The 21,277-nt window shown below is 47.6% G+C and overlaps 1 protein-coding gene across 2 annotated transcripts in view; it reads left to right on the plus strand.

Moving 5' to 3' along the window:
- Positions 1-21,277, plus strand: part of plxna4 (plexin A4) — a 689,385-nt gene that overhangs the window by 38,784 nt on the left and 629,324 nt on the right. The window contains exon 4 of one of the 2 annotated variants that reach the window (XM_078235827.1): positions 5,332-5,446. The exons of the other annotated variant lie outside the window; for it this stretch is intronic. Within the exon in view, the coding sequence (XP_078091953.1) occupies positions 5,332-5,370 (39 nt within the window). The 3' untranslated portion in view covers positions 5,371-5,446. Of the gene's footprint in view, positions 1-5,331; positions 5,447-21,277 lie in introns of those variants that run through there. 2 annotated transcript variants of the gene reach the window in all.

Consider the following 21,277-nt stretch of genomic DNA (forward strand, 5'->3'; position numbering starts at 1 on the left):
ATCAAAAAAGGGAAGTGGAAGCAAATTCAGGAACTGTCAAAGGGGAATTGAGGGTAGACTTGAAGTGAAATTTTGCAGGGCTATAGGAAAAGAGTGAAGAAGTGGGACTAACTTCATAGTTCTAACAAAGAGTCAGCACTGGCACAATGAGCCGAATGGCCTCCTGTGCTGTAAGATTTTATGAAGATTTTAAAAAATCAATAATCAAGTTTGTTTTCTATTTCTCTAATGGGAAATATTTTAAATTGCAAAGACTGGAGACTGATGATGGATTAGTGCACTAACCTTCCAATCTAGCATCTCAATCCAATCCCCACTGATGGGGTATAACTCTTTGTCCTTTGGTTGGAAGGGCTCAATCTCGTCACTGGTGTTTCCAGGGCCCTCAAGATGTTGTCCATTTAGTCCCTCAAATCTGTTCCACCATTTTATTAAGTTGTGACTGACTCGCAATCTAACTGCATATATACTCCACATTTGCCTCATACCCCTTAATACCCTAGGTCAGTGGTGGGTAACCTGCGGCCCAGGGGCCACATACGGCCCAGCTGGGCTCTGAGTGCAGCCCACGAGACATTGTGTTGACTGTTGCCCACATGCAGGGTTTGCCACGTTCCGCTGGTTTCTGTCAGCACAGATTTTCTCCTACCGGTTTGACTAAAGTGATACACATGTACAAGGAAGGGCATAAAGTGAGATGCATGCTGATTGCACACAACATTGAGAGCTGTCTGCTCCCTCTGCATCCAATTGAAGTGTAAATATTTCTTCTGAACTTACCATTTGAAGTTGATAGTTCTATTAATATATGAATGATTAAACATTTTCTATAACTTATTAAATATTCGGCGTGTATTAAAAATATTCAATCTTATTCATGGGGTCATGGTTAATGAACAAGACCGATTTCAATCTTGCGTCCCACTGAGATGAAAGAGGACCATTCATGCGGCCCACTCACCAGTCTAAGTTGCCCATCATTTCCCTCGGTTAACAAACTCACCAGCCTAAGTTGACCGTCATTGCTTAAGGTTAACAAAATCCATCTATCTCAGATTTAACATTGATAATTGACTTGGTGTTATTTATGGAATGGAGTTTTGGACTCCTACCTTTTGCATGGAGAAGTGTTTCCTGACTTCACCCTGGAAAGGACTGGCTGTATTTATTTTTGGTTATATGCCCCTTGTCCTAGACTCCCCAACGAGAGAAAATGTATCTTTCTAAACACCTTACATGTTCCCTTCACAATTCTGAAAACTGTGATCAAATCATCCCAAATTTCAGGGAATGCCACCATTGTGCATCTAATCTCTCTTCATAATGAAATCCCTGGAGTCCTACACTCACGTATCCTACCCAAGCGTACCCAGAACTGCTCGCATTACTTCAGTTGTGATTTAACCAGGGCTTTATACAACTGTAGCAAAATTTCTACCTCCTTGCATTCTAGATGTAAAGGTCAGCATTCCATTAGCCTTTCTAATTATTTTTGGACCTGTTCATGCTATTTTAATGATTTATGCACCCAGACCTTTTCACCGTTTAGTATTCTGATCAATCCTTTTAAGGTCCAAAATGGTCCTTATCTCTTTCTGCATTGATATCCAATTGCCACAGTTTTGTACATTTGCTTAAATTTATTAAAAGTTCTTCATAATCATAGAAACCCGACAGTGCAGGAAGAGGCCATTCGGCCCATCGAGTCTGCACCGACCACAATCTCACCCAGGCCCTACCCCCATATCTCTACATATTTTACCCACTAATACCTCGAACCTACACATCTCAGGACACTAAGGGGCAATTTTAGCATGGCCAATCAACCTAACCCACACATCTTTTTGGACTGTGGGAGGAAACCGGAGCACCCGGAGGAAACCCACGCAGACATGAGGAGAATGTGCAAACTCCACACAGACAGTGACCCGAGCCGGGAATCGAACCCAGGTCCCTGGAGCTGTGAAGCAGCAGTGCTAACCACTGTGCTACCGTGCCGCATAATGTTATGCTTCCAGTGCTTACAATGCTTGTAGTGGGGTTGTGAGGAGCAAGTCTCCAGATTTTTGTTTTGTTGCAGTTGTACCTTAGTTAGACTGCATCCAGAGTCCTGTACACAGCTTTGACCTCCTTACTTGATTAGCTCAGAGAGGATTCACTTGACTGATTCCTGGGACAAAGGGATTATCTGATGAGGAAAGGTTGGGCCTGTACCCATTGGAGTTTCGAAGAATGAGAGGTGATCAGATTGAAACACCCAAGATTCCAAAGAGACTTGAAAAGATGGATGTTGAGGATGTTTCTTCTTGTGAGGGGGAGGGGGGGGGGTGGGAAGAGAAGGGGGGAGGGCATCTAGAACTAGGGGGCACAGTCTCAAAATTAGGGGTCTCCCACTTAAGACTGAAATGAGGAGATTTTTTTCCCCCCCGAGGGTTACTGATATGTGGAATTACCTACCCAAAGAACAGTGGAGGCCTAGCTATTGAAATTATTCAAGGCCGACTTAATGTTTTGACAGACAAGGGATTGAAGGGAGGGCGAGTAGGAAAATGGAGGTGAGGCCACAATTGGATCAGCCGTGATCTTGTCAAATGGTCGCGCCGGCTTGAGGGGCCGAATAGCCTGTTCCATCTCTAATTCTTGTGTTCTTTAGGCAATACGAGGAGGGGGTGAAGTTCTGCTCTCTCACACGGACATTCCTTACCTTAATGACCATGAGACTCACCCCCCTGTCTCCAAAGCAAATGAACGAAAACTTTGTATGAAATGCTATCATTCTAACTGGACTGGAAGATTATTATAGGATATCCCAGTATAGTGTTGTGCCTAGGGGGAGCCCTGCAAAGTTCCCCAGTGTTTACTGTTCAAGGCAGGAGCATCAAGCTTATGAAACTGAATGCATGGTGACATTACTCTTTTCAAACACAATTTTTCTTTATTAATCAACTTCAAAGTGTAGACTGTTTAGAAACCCGTGCTGACAGACTAGCTTCTGTTCCATCGCATGTTTTCCATTTTTTTTTGTACAGAAGTCTTGGCTTTCATTTTAATCCACAGCTCTGGGAGTTAACTCTTTCTCTCCCAGAGGATGGATTTTCTCCACCTATCTCCCTCCCCAGCGAACAGGCCACTTCGCCTCGTCACTTCAATATCCAAGGTCATCAGCAATGCCCTAAATGGATAAATAACATGGTTAGCACTGCTGCCTCACAGCGCCAGCGACCCAGGTTCAATTCCTGGCTTGGGCCACCATCTGTGCGGAGTCTGCACGTTCTCCCCGTGCCTGCGTGGGTTTCCTCCGGGCGCTCCGGTTTCCTCCCACAGTCCGAAAGACATGCTGGTTAGGTGCATTGGCCGTGCTAAATTCTCCCTCCGTGTACTCGAACAGGCGCCAGAGTGTGGCAACTAGGGGATTTTCACAGTAACTTCATTGCAGTGATAATGTAAGCCTACTTGTGACTAATAAATAAACTTTAAAACTTTATTGTGCCTCAAATGTTTGATTGAATCCCTAGACACCTCCTGAAGGCAATTCTGACTTCCTGCCATGGGCGATGGGCAATAGAGAATGTTGAGGGGGGGGGGCTGCCGGGGGGGGGGGGGGGGGGGGGGGTGGAAATGGTAACATCACTCATTCTGTATCTTGTGATGAGTCATTGTCGTCTTTGACAGACTTGAGGAATGTGAAATTAACCAGTCAGACTTGGGCAGGAAATAAGGGATCACTTCACCGAGAGAGTGTCACACCGCAGCTTGATCTCTTTGCAATCCTCCAAAACTTCAGGTTTGCTCTGTAATGAGAGCAGAAGTACAGCTGGCCTTGTCGCCGCTTTGGGTATCGGCTGTGGCTCAGTGGGAAGCACTTCCAAGAGTCAGAAGGTTCTGAGTTCAGGTCCCACTCCAGCCACTTGAGCATGTAACCCAGGCTGCTACTCCAGTGCACTACTGCGGGAATGCTGCTCAGTTGGAAGTGCCGTCCTTTGGATGAGATGTCAATCGGCTCTGGCCGTCATCTCTGTTATTCCAAGGGCTCTGGCATATATTTATAACCAACAAAGAAGCCCCACTCATTGGCCGGACTTTTACCAGCACGCCCGCCCCGATTCCGGGGCCGGGCGAGGCTCAGAGAACAGCATTCTCCCTTGGCCTCGGGCGGGATCATATGACGCTCGAGTGGATGTGCTGGTAAAATTCCGCCCAGTATCTCATTGCTCTTTGTGATACCTTGCAGTGTACAAATTGTTGCTGCATTGTTCAAAATTGCCACAGTGTCAATTTTAATGTTGCTCCATTGATTGGCGACATGTAAGGGATGTTCTGTTGGCGTTTCAGTGACATTAGTTATGAATTAGAGAGTTCAAGAATCTGCTTGACAGGATGGTCCATAGCTCTGGGCTTCTCAATAGCTACAGATCACCATATGGGCCTCCAAGTTGTCACACCAAACTCATTGATACACAGCTTCATCTTAGTGATGAGGATAATCTGTGGAACTCCTGAGATCAACTCCAGTTCAGCAGTTACCAGTCCTCTCAAGTATCACCCCACCCCTTCCATTCGACGGAACACAACACCTCGCAGAGAAATAACTTGGACTTCCCCACCCATAGAGAACTTCAAGACCCTCTCTAACTCACCACATGGCTCTATGAAACTCCCTCCTGATCATAGAAATCATAGAAACCCTACAGTACAGAAAGAGGCCATTCGGCCCATCGAGTCTGCACCGACCACAATCCCACCCAGGCCCTACCCCCAGATCCTTACATATTTTACCCACTAATCCCTCTAACCTACACATCTCAGGACACTAAGGGGCAATTTAAGCATGGCCAATCAACCTAACCCACACATCTTTGGAATGTGGGAGGAAACCGGAGCACCCGGAGGAAACCCGCGCAGACACGGGGAGAATGTGCAAACTCCACACAGACAGTGACCTAAGCCGGGAATCGAACCCAGGTCCCTGGAGCTGTGAAGCAGCGGTGCTAACCACTGTGCTATCGTGCCGCCCCTTGATACAAATCAAACATCTCCACTTGAGTGGGGGGCAAGGTATAGAGGAGATGTACGAGGCAAGTTTTTTACACAGAGGGTGGTGGGTGCCTGGAACTCGCTGCCGGGGGAGATAGTGGAAGCGGATACGATAGTGACCTTTAAGGGGCGTCTTGACAAATACATGAATAGGATGGGAATAGAGGGATATGGTCCCCGGAAGGGTCGGGAGTTTTAGTCCAAACGAGCAGCATGGTCGGTGCAGGCTTGGAGGGCCGAAGGGCCTGTCCCTGTGCTGTAATTTTCTTTGTTCTTTGTTCTAACTCCATAACACAGAAACCTGGAGGAAAACCTAGGCACAAATCACCTTCTTGACACAACACTTCAACAATCAGGCGTCAATCTCCCCTGGAAGCACATGGGCAAACTTCGACAGAATACAGACCGTACATAGCCGATGTGGTCACCTGACCTTCAAGTGGCACCTTAGAATCTTGCCTGCGGAAACCCTGACAAAACCATGGTACACAAAATAGCATCTCCCCCACTCAAATTTGAGGGTGAGGTCCCGGAGTTACCCTCGCTCTCCAGGAGGGCATTGGACTGATTAGAGAGCTTGACATGAAAAGTGTGACTCCAGTTCCCGCTCCTAACTCCATCGAAAATGGGACCACAGTGTCTATACTTCAAAAGTACATCAGTTGCTGGGGAGCTCTCGGGGTGGGGGGAGGGTGGGGGTGCATTGGGCTTCTGAGAGGCACTAGAGGGATGCAATTCTCCCAGAGTAAGAGGGCAAGAAAACGCCACTGAAGAGTTTATAAGATCTACATTCACCCTATCGAGCCCCTTCATCATTTTAAAAGCTGCCATTAGATCATTCCTTCAGCAATCTCTTTTGCAGGGATCGTGATGTCCTGATTGTAATGTCCTATCAGTTTTGCACCTTCTTGCACCTTCTACACTGCCTCTCTCCTTTTTTACAATAAGGGTGATCTCACCAAGGTTTGATACAAGGTTAACCTGACTTCTCTGTTTCAAAAAAAAATGTCCCTATATCTTTCTATTCCTCCAGTCATGAACCTGAGTGCTGGGTGTGCTATTTTTTTATGGTCTTATTAACCTGCGTTGCTATCTTTAGTGATTTGTGTATCAGCTTTTCCCGATAAATGTAACCTCACAGTTCTGTTATCTTCCGTGTAAAGGTAGTCGCTGTTGCTGGGATTACATTGCTTGCAGAGATCACTGTGATGTGATTGTGCCCTCTTTCTGTGGGTTGTCTGTTGGTCCCCTTGTGATGTGTGCAGAGTTTTGTGGCGTGACTAAAATGAGAGGCCCTACTCAGGATGCCATGGAGCCTGTGGCGCTGAATGGACCACTTTGTTGAAACACATGGCTTCAGTGATGTAGTTAAAAAAATTGTAACTGCAACAAAAATCTTTATTGTGATCTTGAGAGCCGACGCTCCCCGGAGGCCAAAATACTTAGCAACACCGCGGAGGGGTGAGGAGGGGGTTTGGGGTCAGCGGAGGAATCGGGCCTGACACGGGCCAAAGGTCGAGGGGCATTTCGGGACAGGATCAGCGTGATGTCATCCAGGCTGTTGGCACATTTGAAACCACGGACAGCTGGTGGGGCCCACACACTGGTTAAAAGGATCAAACGCTGTTCAAGGGGTCCATTGTGGGGTTAGTGATTATCCATAAACTCAAGAGCTTGATCTTTTACTGACCTCCTTCCTCCCCCTGGCCTCGTTTCTTGTTTTATGAAGTATGGCACAGAAAGTGTCTGTCTAAATATGGAAACGTTAGCTTCTCTGCTCCCTGCCTAGACTGCCATTTGTAGTAACAAGTTGAGTTGTGGAAGGGTTGAGGGGGTGGGGTGAAGATCTACCTCTTGCTTTTAATTATTTCTCGTTAACTTGTGAAGCCTGCAAGAGCCTGTAAGACTTTGGGATTTCATAGAATCCCTGCAGTGCAGAAGGAGGTCATTCGGCCCATCGGGTCTGCACCTACTCTATGACAACGTATCTTACCCAAACCCTGCTGTATCCCCATAACCCCACACATTTACCATAGTTAATCCATCTAACCTAGACATCTTTAGACACTAAGGGGCAATTTAACATGACCAATCCACCTAACCTGCACATCTTTGGAGTGTGGGAGGAAACAGGAGCACCCGGAGGAATACAGACACAGGGAGGACATGCAAACTCCACCCAGTCTCTAAGAAAATGAATGATCTCATTTCAAGAAAAAGGGGTTTTTCTTTCTCCCCTTTGCTTTCTCTTCTGATAAAGCTGATGCGTGCTGTGTTATCCTTTTTGTCGCCAAATAATCACTCCACCTACTCGCCCGCCTCTCTCCTCTCTGTATCTCACCAAGTGGGCATTTTCTTTTGTACGTGACAGGAGATAGTGTGTTGGATTTTATGGCCTCGCTCGTCCCAAAACCGTAAAATCCCGCCCGAGGTCAACGGACTTTTCCATTGTCCGCCCCTTGCTCCTCTCCAATTCCAGTGGCAGGCGGGGCGGCAACTCCCCCCCCCCCCCCCCCCCCCCCCCCCCACTTTGGAGAGACAATAGAGCGATGCCTCCTGGGGTGGACTGACCCTCTGCGCATCATGAAGAGTGATCCTTTGGGTGATGGCACAACACCATGGAAGGGAAGAGGCACTGTAGCAGGAAGGGCAGTAATAATAATGAAAAGCAGGGATATTGGGGTGGGGGGAGGGTGTTGCAGGGACAGGGGGAGGGTGGTTGCTGAGAACATTAAGAACATTCTCAGGACATGGGCATTGCTGGCGAGGCCACCATTTGTATTGCCCTTGAGAAGGTGGTCGTAAGCTGCCACATTGAACCACTGCAATCCATACGGTGCAGGTACACCCACAGGGCCAGAGCAAGTTCCAGAATTTTGATCCAGCGACAGTGAAGGAACAGCGTTGCATTTCCAAGTGAGGATGGTGTTGGGTTTGGAGGGGAACTTGCAGGGGGTGATGTTCCCATGTGTCTGGTGGCCCTCCCCTTTCTAGGTGGTAGTAGTATAGGCTTGGACGTTGCTGCCGAAGGAACCTTGATGAATTCCTGGAGTGCATCTTGTAGAAGGTACACGATGCTGCCAGTGTGCATGGTGTTGGAGGGAGTGAATGTTGAAGGATGGCTGCTTTTCCTGGATTCTGTCGAGCTTTTTGAATGTTGTTGGAGCTGCACCCATCCAGGCAAGTTTTCTTTATTTATTGGTGTCACAAGTAGGCTTACATTAACACTGCAATGAAGTTACTGTGAAAATCCCTGAGTTGCCACATCTGGCGCCTGCTCATATACACTGCGGGAGAATTTAGCACGGTCAATGCACTTAATCAGCACATCCTTCTGGCTGTGGGAGGAAACTGGAGCACCCGAAGGAAACCCACGCAGACATGGGGAGAACGTGCAGACTCCGCCACAGACTTTGACCCAAGCTGGGATCGAACTCCGGTCCCTGGCGCTGTGAGGCAGCAGTGCTAACCACTGTGCCACCGTGCCACCTCACTTGGAGAATTTTCCATCACACTCCTTGATTCTCAAGGACTCCTTAATGCCACACTCAGTCAAATACTGTCTTACTGTTGAGGACAGCATTCTCACCTCACGTCTTGAGTTTAGCTCTTTCTCCCGTGTTTGGACTAAGGATGTAATGAGCTCAGGAGCTCAGTGATCCTGGCAGAAGAGTGTCATTGAGCGGTTATAGGTGCTGTCTGAGAGTGCTGTTGATCATGGTTACTTGCTGAGAGTAGTCTGATGGAGCGGTCATTGGATTTGTCCTGCTTTTTGAGTACAGGACATACCTGGGCAATTTTCCACATTGCCGGGTAGATGCCAGTGTGGTAACTGTACTGGAACAGCTTGACTCAGGGCACAGCAAGTTCTGGAGCACAAACTGAGAGTACTGTTGCTGGAATGCTTCCAGGCTTCAGAACCTTTGCAATTTCCAGTATGTTCAGCCATTTCTTGATATTTAGTGGAGTGAATCAAATTGGTTGAAGACTGGCATCTGTGATGCTGGGGCACCTGTGGAGGAAGCCGAGATGGATCATCCACTCCATAGTTCTGGCTGGAGATGGTTGCAAACGCCTTGTCCCTTGCATTGACACGCTGGGCTCCCCCATCATCGTGAATGGGGATACTTGTGGAGTCTCCACTTTCAGTAAGTTGTTTAGTTGTCCACCACCATTCACGACTTGATGTGACAGGACTGCAGAGCTTCGATCCAATCCATTAGTTGTGGGAATGTTTAGCTCCATCTATGCACGTTGCTGCTTTTGTTGTCTGCAAGTGATAACGCGTATCTTCATCAAGTTGGTGCCTCATTTTTAAATATCCCTGGTGCTGCTCCTGGCATACCCCCCCCCCCCCCCCCCCCCCCCCCCCCGTACTCTCTGTTAAGCTGTGATTGTCTCCCAATTCATCATAGAATCCCTACAGCGCAGAAAGAGGCCATTCGGCCCATCGAGTCTGCAGCGACTCTCCGGCAGAACGTCTTATCCAGGTCCATCTCTGCCCCCATCCCCGCAACCCCACACATTTTATCCTGCCAATCCCCCCAACCCACGCATCTTTGGACACCAAGGGGTAATTTAGCATGGCCGATCCACCTGACTTGCACATCTTGTGAGATGAATGTGAGAGGGAACTGGAGCAGCCGGAGGAAACCCACGCAGACACGGGGAGAATGTGCAAATTCCGCACAGACAGTGACCCGAGGCTGGAACTGAACCGGGTCCCTGGCGCTGTGTGGGGCAGCAGTGCTAACCACTGTGCCGCCCATGATGGTAGTATAGGGGATATATAGGGGATGTGTCAAACCATGAGGTTACAGACCATGTAAAGTAACAGAAATTTAAGATACAGGCTTACACTCCCCCTCTACCTCCCCTTCTCCCTCCCCTTCTCCCTCCCCCTCTCTCCCCCCTTCTCCATCACCCCACTGGTCTGGTAGAATCTATGAAGCATTTTGTGCAATTGGTGTTCTGGAATTTTCATTACTGGCAGAAGCAACCTGTGGGAATAGATTATCACAGGAAATAAGAAATGTGTTACAATTCTCCATAGCAGAAAGAAACCACCCCCCACCCCACCCACAGAGCAAATTTATTTTGTGTTAAAAACATGAGTCGGCAGGTCACCTGCCACATATTTCTTTGGCAATTGTCCAAATTGGGAAGGTTGGTTCATTGCCCCCCCCCACCCCCAACTTATTCCTCTTGGTAATTTTTGCCTGTGACTGCAAACACATGAATCTGGTTTAATATTGGCTTGCTTTATGGCAAGGGGGGTGGCGGGGAGGTTTGGGGGGGGGTGGGAGGGGGGACAGGTGTCAAAGAGCAGCAAGTGTTAAAAAAACTGCAGGTAGCACTTAGGTGGTGAAAGGAAACATTTGCCAGTGGTACACTGAGACGCCGCACATCAACACCCCATCAAGCAAGGCATTACACAAATAGATTGGCAGCTTAATAGCTACTTACTGTCAAATGTGGCCAGTGTAGTTATATCATCCGATGCTAATTTCTTTTGTTTAACAACCTAAGGTCAGTATTTGCTCTGGAAAGTATCCTGCGATCAACTGACTAGCACAGGGGATTGCAGTACAGCACCATTAATGCTTCCCATTCCTTGGAGTCACTAGGAGGATACGGGCGGAGGCATTCAGCCCATTGAATCTGCCTTGGCTCCGTGTTGAGCAATTGAAGTTCTCGGCCTCGTGTTCAAATCCCTCGAGGGCTTCGCCCCCCCTTAACTCTGTCAGCTTTACAACCCCCTGAGCTCTCTGCACTCCAATCCGGACCCCTTTGTGTTTTAATCCTTATTGCTCTGCCATTGGTGCTTTCAGTTACCAAGGACCTAAATGTTGCAATTCCCTCCCTAAACCTCTGTTTTTTCAAACTCCTCTCTCCCTCCTTTAAGATGCTTCCTCTTGGGGCAGCACGGTGGCACAGTGGTTAGCACTGCGCCGGGGACCCGGGTTCGATTCCGGCCTTGGGTCACTGTCTGTGCGTAGTCTGCACCTTCTCTCCGTGTCTGCGTGGGTTTCCTCCATGTGCTCCGGTTTCCTCCCACAGTCCAGAGATGTGTGGGTTGGGTTGATTGGCCATGCTAAAATTGCCCCTTAGTGTCAAGGGGACCAGCAGGGTAAATGCATGGAGTTATGGGGATATATAGGGCCTGGGTGGGATTGTTTCGGTGCAGGCTTGATGGGCTGAATGGCCTCGTTCTGCACTGTTGGGATTCCTTGGGGTTTCAGCCACTTTCTAAATATCTCCTTAAATGGGCTTTTGCCAAAATTTGTTTGATAAGCTTTTGTGCAGCATTTTACGATGCTAGAGGTGCGATACACCGATGCAAGTTGCTACTTGTTTGGGCACTCCTTAAGCTGCCTTGAGATCAGGACTGCACCAGAATGAACTGGCTTTATTTCTTTAACTTTCTGAAGAGAAGGATTATTTATCCCTTGGGCTTGCTTTTGCCTGTGTGAGACAGGGTCAGCCCCCGTGAATCTGAATAAAAGCCCAGTCCTTTTACTAATCGAGTATGACACTGCGATCAGGTTTGATGGGTGCTTTTCTTGGAGCATCAGTTCGGAACAATTGATTTCAGCCAAATGCCAGCGAGCTTCAGTAAACTTCAGAATAGCTGCAACTGATGAGAGAGGCCTGGACTTTAGAGTAAAAAGGCTAACATCAGTAGTATACATTAAAGTTTGATGGGTACTTTAAAAAATATATATTTTTGAGCATTTGTATTTTGTTCTGTTGTGTGAAGTGCTCAGTAACTAATGACAGATTGGAGGAACTCTGGGGAGACAGTGGCCCAGTGGTAATGTCATTAGGCTAGTAATCCAGACACCTGTGGGCACAGGTTCAAATCCCACCACAGTGGAATTTAAATTCAATTAATAAAATCCCAGGAATAGGTGACCATGAAACTATCATCCACCGTTATAAAAAACCTATCCGCCCTTTGGGGAAGGAAATCTGCCGTCCTTACCCGGTCTGGCCTACATGTGACTCCAGAGCCACGGCAATGTGGTTGATTCTCAACTGACCTCTGAAATGACCGAGCAAGCCACTCAGTTCAAGGACAATTAGAGATGGGCAACAAATGCTGCCCTTGCCAGCGATGCCCACATCTCCTTCGAACCATAGAAACCCGACAGTGCAGAAAGAGGCCATTCAGCCCATTGAGTCTGCACCGACTCTCCAGAAGAGTATCCCACCCAGCCCCTTCCCCCTATCTCCGTAACGCCGCACATTTACCATGGCTAATCCACCCAACCCCCCCTGCATGTCTTTGGACACTAAAGGGCAAATTCAGGAAAGAATAAAATACAACCGTGAATTTCATTGCAGAAGGTGGTTGAATGGAGTAGAACGAGATCAATTTAATCAAAGGAAAGTGATGACCTGAGCACTTTAAAAGCCTGTGGGATGAGGTGATTGAGTGACAGGAAAGGCGTGGCGCCACGATGGGTTCTGCGAAAGCGCCGAGTCTTACCTCATTCCATCCCTGCCTCCGTCCCTCAGCTGCTGAAATCCTCATCCCTATTGCCTCTGGACTTGACGATTCCAACACGCTCCCAGCCTCACCCCCACCTTGCGTTATCTGGAACCATTCAAAATTCTGCCGCCGTATCCAAACTTGCAACAAGTCCCGTTTGCCCCGTGCTCACTGATCTACAGAGACCTCTGCTTTGTACAAATAAAATCCCCTCTCAGCCTTGCTGGCATTTTATTATTGACAGGGAGCTTCAAGTCTCGAGCTTTAATTTATTTTGATATTTCTTCTTGACTCCCTCATTGGTGTAGTTGGCTCAGAAGAAGGTCAGCATCTCGGCGATGATTACTGCGCTGTCAGAGATTCTATCAGGAGCTGGATTTATCGCAGCCCTCCGGGCAGCTGGCAGTTTCTGGAGGCCACCGCGCTCATCCTGTGACTGTTTCGTGTGCACCTTGCTGATCTAATTAGAAATTAGTCACAGGCTATGCTTTAATGGGACCCATTCAGCGCCGGGGTGGATTCTGTCGGCTTGAATGGAAAAGGGGAGCTTGAGTCAGAGCTGCGCTAACAATTGGTAATGATTCGTGAAGATGTATATTTGCCAAGTTTGGTGTACTTACTGGTATAAGATCAGCTTTATTAGTAAACTCATCATGCTGCAATGGGAACAGGTCATTGTTTGCATTGAATTACAGTGAGATCATGTTTTTTTAACAAAACAGGGGTGCCATCTCACACTCTCACCCAGCAAGTTAGTGTGCCATCGGATTTCCACCCTGCCAACCCCTAATTTTACACTCCACTCAGAGAGGATTTGAGGAAACATTTTTTCTCCCAGAGGGTGGTGGGAATCTGGAACTCACTGCCTGAAAGGGTGGTAGAGATGAGAACCTTCACAACATTTAAAGAGCATTTAGATCAGCACTTGAAACGCCATAGCATACAAGGCTACAGACCAAGTGCTCTGCTCAAGACTGCAAGGAACTACAAAAGGTCGTGAATGTAGCCCAATCCACCACGTAAACCAGCCTCCCATCCATTGACTCTGTCTACACTTCCCGCTGCCTCGGCAAAGCAGCCAGCATAATTAAGGACGCCACGCACCCCGGACATTCTCTCTTCCACCTTCTTCCGTCGGGAAAAAGATACAAAAGTCTGAGGTCACGTGCCAACCGACTCAAGAACAGCTTCTTCCCTGCTGCTGTCAGACTTTTGAATGGCCTTACCTTGCATTAAGTTGATCTTTCTCTACACCCTGGCTATGACTGTAACACTACATTCTGCACTCTCTCCTTTCCTTCTCTATGAATGGTCTACTTTGTCTGTGTAGCGCACAAGAAACAATAATTTTCACTGTATGCTAATACATGTGACAGTAATAAATCAAATCAAATCAAAAGTGCTGGAAAATGGGATTGGAATAGATCGGTGCTTGATGGCCGGCACTGCTATGATGGGCCGAAGGGCCTCTTTCTGTGCTGCAAAACCCTATGACTCTGTGTCTCAGTGGACAATGAAATCAGCTGGGATGTAAAAATAGCCCTGCCCAATCCTATCAGACTCCTAACTGGTACGGAGAGGTTAAAAATTGCCCCCATGAATCTAAGGGTGTAAACAGCAGAAATTGGCTCAAGAACGTGGGCTGGTGAAATTCGAGCTACAGAGCACAATCTCGGGGAAGAGGGGTTGGCCATTCAGGACGGAGACGAGGAGAGAAACTTTTTTTCCTTTAAAGAGTTGTGAATCTTTGGAATTCTCTGAGGCAGTGAGCTGTGGATGCTCCAGCATTGAATATTTTCAAGTCACAGGTTGATGGCCTTTTTGGACACCAGAGGATTCGAGTGACATTGGGATCTGGAAGGAAAGTAAATCTGCCGTGATCTTGAATGGTGGAGCAAGCTTCTTGGTCCTATCCCTCCTTTCTTATTATGGATGGAAGCTGGAGAGTTGGTGCATAGAATAGCAGTAGTTGTGATGGACTCCTTGTTGTTTAAGTGTGTCCCAGCTGTAAGTAATTTTGAAGGTCATATTGATCTATACAAAGGAACTTGTTGATAGTGGGGGTAGGGTGCAGGCTGATGCTGTCACACTCTTTGCCTTTTGCATGATCCTGGAGGCAAGGAGGATCCAAGATGTGCAGAGGAGAACAGGGAGGCTGTGTGGCGGGGGGGTGAGGAGGGAGGCTGTGTGGTGGGGTGTGGGGAGGGAGGCTGTGTGGCAGTGGCGGGGGGGGGGGGGGGGGGGTTGGTTTGACAGTCTCTGTGTGTCTTTGTTTGGGATCAAGTCTCCTGCAGTTGCTGGCTGATCCCAGCCATGAAGGGGCTGTAGGGGTGACTCTGTGACTTAGCTACCCCCATGGGACAGTAATATTGCCAGACAGTGCTGCTTGCAAAACTGTGGGTCTGTGATTCTGGTAGTTTGCTCAGATTCCTCTGGCTAGCACTGCGCACATTAGATCATGGATCACTAGATCACTGGGCGCACTAGATCATTCCTTTTCATAAATTTCATTTGGTCTCTCAGTGACATGATTTTGTTCATTCCATCATTGGTGGCCGTGCATTCAGTTGACCAGAACAGAAACTCTGACATTCCCTCCCGGAACCTCTCCTTTCCTCGTGTTCCTTAAATCCTGCCTTTTAGGTTGTCCAAACCTTTGGTCACCTGTACGCCTGTCTCCAAGTCAGTAGGTGTCGATTTTTATCCAGTTTAGCTGTCTGTGAAGTGCCTTGGGAGGTCTTGCTTTGTTTAAATTTCCAAATAAAGTTTAAAGTTTATTTTTTATTAGTGTCACAAGTAGGCTTACATTAACACTGCAATGAAGTTACTGTGAAAATCCCCTATTTGCCACACCCCGGCGCCTGTTAGGGTACACTGAGGGAGAATTTAGCATGGCCGATGCACCTAACCAGTACATCTTTGGACTGTGGGAGGAAACCAGAGCACCCGGAAAAAGCCCACGCAGACATGGGGAGGATGTGCAAACTCTACACAGACAGTGACCCAATCTGGCAATTGAGTCTGGGTCCCTGGGGCTGTGAGGCAACAGTGCTAACCACTGTGCCGCCCCAATGCAAGTTGTTGTCAGATGTTGATTAGTGACTAATGCAAATGAAGAAAACCTTTTTTAGGCCAATTAATACACATCCATTCTCATTTGCCAGCTGTTCTTATAAATCATTCCAGGGATTTTTGCCTTTTATTGTTCAGAAAAATCCATTATGGGATGTGGGGTTTAGTTTAAGAGCAGTGTGGGTCTCCTTGAATCGCAAAAGAGGTCGGAGAGGTAAAATGGCTGCCTCCAACTGCCATATTCCGATACCCCCTGGCTGCTCTGAATTGAGACCACCAGATATCTTCTCAAAGGGACAAAGGTGCGACTTTAGCTTGTACAGGGCGAAGCTAACTTGGCCCAAGCGGAAGAGTAACCCTGGTTTTAAACCCCCCGCCAACCTCCAAAATTACATAGTGTGCATCACTGCTCAAACATCCCAGGCACCAAACATCAAATCAGCTATTTAATTCAAAAACTGAACAGCTTGAGAGGAAAATCAAAGCGTACTGCTCCATTTATTGACTTCGAGCAACAACACACTAGTGTCGAGATGGTAGAACGTAAATTAAATCTGGAGGCGCGCTATTGAATTTCAGTCTAGACTTGTGCTCCTGCACATCTGTGAGAGCCCGAACAGTAATGGCTAAACAGAATGAGGTAATAAAAGATCATAACGTCTGCATTTTAACCTTGTGCCCCCGATGTATCTAAAATGATCTGTTCTGTATGAAGGGAAGACAGCTTTAAGCTGAATTGCCCCTTTGTCTTTTGCATGCTAAACTTGGATGACTGTAGATGTGGCATGTTTGTCATTTTTTTGTGTTTACATGTGACCATCTTATTTTTGTGTATTAATGGCCCCTTGTTTTGGTTTCCTCTGCGTCCACCCTCTTGAATCCTTTCATAATTTTGAAGACCTCTATCAGGCCACCCTTAATCTTTTCGTTCTAAAAATATTTACACATTCATAAATAATTTATTCCACACAGGCCTGTCCGGTGTATTAAGAACATAAGAACTAGGAGTAGGAATAGGCCATTTGGCCCCTTGAGCCTGCTCCGTCATTCAATAAGATCATGGCTGATCTTTTCGTCGACTCAGCTCCACTTACCCGCCCGCTCACCATAACCTTAGATCAAAAATCTATCTATCTTTGCCTTAAAAACTTTCAATGAGATAGCCCCAACTGCTTCACTGGGCAGGGAATCCCACAGATTCCCAATCCTGAATGTTGCACCGAGCTACACAACTGACTCTTTTCCTTTTGTGTCACTTCAACTAAGTTAATGGATTTGATAAAAGTATGATTTACCAGGAGGTTCTGATTTCAATGCAGGAGGACGGTGACAGGGTATTGGAGGGGGCTTAGCAGGAGCTAGTCCCGAGACACTTAACTGAGTGACAGTGAGTGACTGGAGAATAGAGAAGGTTTCATAGCTGAAGGTGATAGTTGCATTAAAGGAGTTGTGTTGTTTTGTCCTTTGAGAGAGGCTTGAATCAGCCACCTCCAGGAATGCTCACAGTTGGCCATCAGGGGAATGTTGGCACTGCGCCAGTTGTTGTATTGGGCTCGACATAGTGCTGCCTGTGTTTTATTTCCCTCCTTCTCCCTGGCGGATGGAGACTGAATGGTGATGAGCGTGAGTTCACCATGTTTCATAGAACCCATACAGTGCAGAAGGAGGCCATTTGGTCCATCGAGTCTGCACCGATAACAATCCCACCCAGGCCCTATCCCCGCTTAGATACCCAGTTATCATATCCTGGGACACTAAGGGTTAATTTAGCACGTCCAATCAACCTAACCTGAACATCTTAAACATGTCATCACGGTGATTCCAGCATTTCAAACCCGTCAAAAATGCTGCTTGGATAAAGATGAAGTCATAAGTTGATTTGATCTGCCTGCCATCTTTCCCATGGCTGCATCTATAGTCAGGACACATGGCAGTACTGTAACTCAAAAGGCAAGGCGGTGGAGTTGGAATCTGTGGGCTCTTGCTGTGCTAAGATGGTAGGGATGTCGCCACCTTGTTGCTGTGTCCTTTTCCTCTCAGTTTGTGCAGTGGGGTTGCCGACTATCCAGTAATTTGAAGACTGATCAATAAGGCACTGCTGCAAACGACCCAATGGAAGTTGCTTCCCCTTTAACAGGCATTGGCGATGTTCTTCTGTGACACTTCAAAATGGAGGTTTGTCAACCTTTCGCACCCACTCTGCCCCATTTCCTCTTCCCAAGGGAGACAATATTATTTCACTTAACGCCAAGCTGAGTGCTGTTCGAGCATGGCTGGGGCCTCAATCACCGTGAAGTGCTTTCAAAATGATGGACGCCCTCTCATCTAATTTAGTGGTTGAGGAGTCCCTGAGGTGAAAGGTCAAGATTCAGACTGCGGGAAACCGCTGCTGTTCAGGGTAGAAACAGGAGAGGAGATGAATTTTAAAAGTTGGGTTGTGTGAAACGCTGGCTATTAAGGGCTGTACTTAACCTGGGAAAATGTTGGTTGGCCTTTTCTGAAGCATTGTGATCTTTGTGCTGATGGTGCCCTCGCAGTGGTGAATGCAGCAGGGTTTGAAGTGTCTGCTCCTTGTTGTCTTGCACTCTCCAAACATCGGATGGACATTTGGTTCCGACAGATACTGTAATCACGGGGAATGCATTTGGACTTCAGGACAGCATGAGTTTATAGAACAGTTTCCGAAAGCTGTTTCAAAAAAGTTCACTCAATCCAATTAGGATTTGGATTTTTAGACTCTGGCGTTTGCAGCTCCAAATCTGTTTTGGTAATCAGTGATTTGTTTTGATGCTGGAGTCAGTGATCGTTTTGTCAACTCCTGTAAGTGGGTTATCACCCTGTGTGTCAGCACTCGCCCCCTGTGACTTCCTGGAATCTTCTAATGGAAGCTGGAGTAGCTGTGGTTCACACATCCCATAAGTTGCAGATTCATAGAATCATAGAATCCCTACAGTGCAGAAGGAGGCCATTCAGCCCATCGAGTCGACACCCACCACAATCCCACCAAGGCCCTATCCCCATAACCCCATGCATTTACTCTAACTACTCCCCCTAGGGGCCAGCTAGAGTAAATGCATGGGGTTATGGGAATAGGGGCTAATGCCCCTAAACCAAGGGCCAATCCACCTAACCCACACATCTTTGGAGTGTGGGAGGGAACCGGAGCACCCGGAGGAAACACACGCAGACATGGGGAGAACGTGCAAACTCCACACAGATAGTGACCCAAGTCGGGAATTGAACCTGAGTCCCTGGTGCTGTGAGGCAGCAGTGCTAACCATTATGCCACTGTGCCACCCGTTTTGTGGCTCAGCTCATGGAATCAGTGCAGTGCAGAAGGAGGCCATTTGGCTCATTGAGCCTGCCCTGACAATGATCCCACTCAGACCCTATCCCTGTAACCCCACATACTTACCCTGCTAATCTCCCTGACACTGAGGGGCAATTTACCACGGCCAATTAACCTGACCCACACATCTTTGGACTGTGGGAGGAAACCGGAGCATCCGGAGGAAACCCAAGCAGACATGGGGAGAATGTGCAAACTCCACACAGACAATCACCCAAGGCAGGAATTGAACCTGGGTCTCTGGCTGTGAGGCAGCAATGCTAACCACTGTGCCACCATGCCACCCTACTGAATGCACTGTAGGGGTTCTATACAGGCCAGACCAGGTAAGGATGACAGATTTCCTTCCCTAAAGGGCATTAAGTTGCCAGATGTTGCTCCTGTCCAGCACCTGGGGTCATTTTGCTGGTTTTGAAGTGATGTATAAATGTGGGTTGTTGGTGTTTGCAGGGCTACATGAGGGAACTGTGGAATTGAACTTGCACATTTGCAACTTGGAGAGAAAGACTAGCAGCTGGTTTGGTCACTTGTTTGTAACACAGGCTTGCTAACACTACCGGAAACTCCCCCAACCCCGCCTTCGAGTGTCTGAGGCCTGCTGTGGGAGAGTTTCCTGTCCTCCCATTGAGATCTTGTTCCGAGCCCAGAATCATTGAAACCCTACAGTGCAGAAGGAGGCCATTTGGCCCATCGAGTCTGCACCAACGACAATTCCCCCCAGGCCCTATCCCCATAACCCCACATATTTACCCTGCTAATCCTCTAACTTATGCATCCCGGGACACTCAGGGACAATTTAGCACGGCCAATACACCTAACCCGCACATCTTTGGACTGTGGGAGGAAATCAAAGCACCCGGAGGAAACCCACGCAGACACGGGGAGAACGTGCAAGCTCCACACAGACAGTGACTCAAGCCGGGAATCGAACCCGGGGCCGTGGAGCTTTGAGGTCATGTTCCTTTGTGGATAAGCTTGGATGTGAAACAAATTTAGACTGAGAAGCCAATTTGGCATTAGACCCAATTCTTTTGTGTTGGAGTTTGAGAGGCCTCACACTTGCATGCAAATCCTTAGTTGTGGAAGCGCTACTTAGTATTTTCACCCTGTAGATGCTGGTCATGACATTGCAGGATGCCTCCACAGCTGGGGCCAGCCAATGTAAACCGAGATTGGGCACCAGACATGATTACATTCTGGTTAAAATGTGTGCCAGACTCGCTGGTCCACTCACCCACTGAGCCATCGCTGGGTGGTATTCACCATGACCTTATCCCCCCCTACCTCCAGCCAGTTCCATTGTTATGAGAGCAAGATAATTACATGCTGCGTACAACTTCAACATAAGCACATCAAAGGAATATATCAGCTTGGTCTTTTGCATAACTCTATTAAATGAGACAAAGATTAGTTGTTCCAACAGTTGTCACCGTTTCTTGCACATGTCAGAAGCCAGAGCTATCCACAAATTAAGCTGTATGAGTCCCAGTAAAAATGTTATTACAGAGAAAGTATCAGCCGACGGATGGGAGGGAATTTAATTAAAGAACGTTGGAGGAATTTACCCGAGACACACTTAGGGAGGCTGAACTGTTTGAACAGACTACAGAGTAAAATCAATTTGTCACAGTGTTGTGATTTTTATTGATGGGTAGTTTCTCCTCCTTTTCCCAGGAGGGTTTGGAGTGGTGCGAGTGTTTCTTTTAAATAAGTTATTAGAAATTAGGAAGCGAAACCCGAGCTGTTTACATGACTGATTTACCTGGAGCTGTGGCTCTTGATTCCAATATCCAATGCCCTGATCCATCCCCAGTGACATCCCCAGATCGCTTACACTTGTTCTGTACAAGTTGTGCTGGAACCGTGTTTTGACATTGCACGGATGGGGAAATAGCTCAGCCGTGGCACGAGCAATCTGAAATGGATGAGTGTCCTGCATTCTCCTCATGTTGCTTTGTGGCCTTTTTTGTTGTCCCCTTCATCTTTTCTCCCTCCTCAACAACTCAATCAACTCCTTCAGGCGTTCCATTCCCTCCCCCTGTTTCTCTGTACGCGGGCTGTTGAACTCTTGTTATGTATTGCCCACTGCACCATTTTGCTCATCATTTCTCCTTTCCAATCTTGGTAGCGCCCTGCCTTATTAATCTTTGCCCTTCACTTAGATCGCTCCACAGCTTATCATAGAATCATACAGTGCAGAAGGGACCATTCAGCCCATCAAGTGGGTGACATAGTGGCACCGTGGTTAGCACTGCTGCCTCACAGCGCCAGGGACCCGTGTTCAATTCCGGCCTTGGGCAACTGACTGTGTGGAGTTTGCACGTTCT

Source organism: Mustelus asterias, chromosome 19, assembly GCF_964213995.1.
Source record: "Mustelus asterias chromosome 19, sMusAst1.hap1.1, whole genome shotgun sequence".
Lineage (NCBI taxonomy): Eukaryota > Metazoa > Chordata > Chondrichthyes > Carcharhiniformes > Triakidae > Mustelus > Mustelus asterias.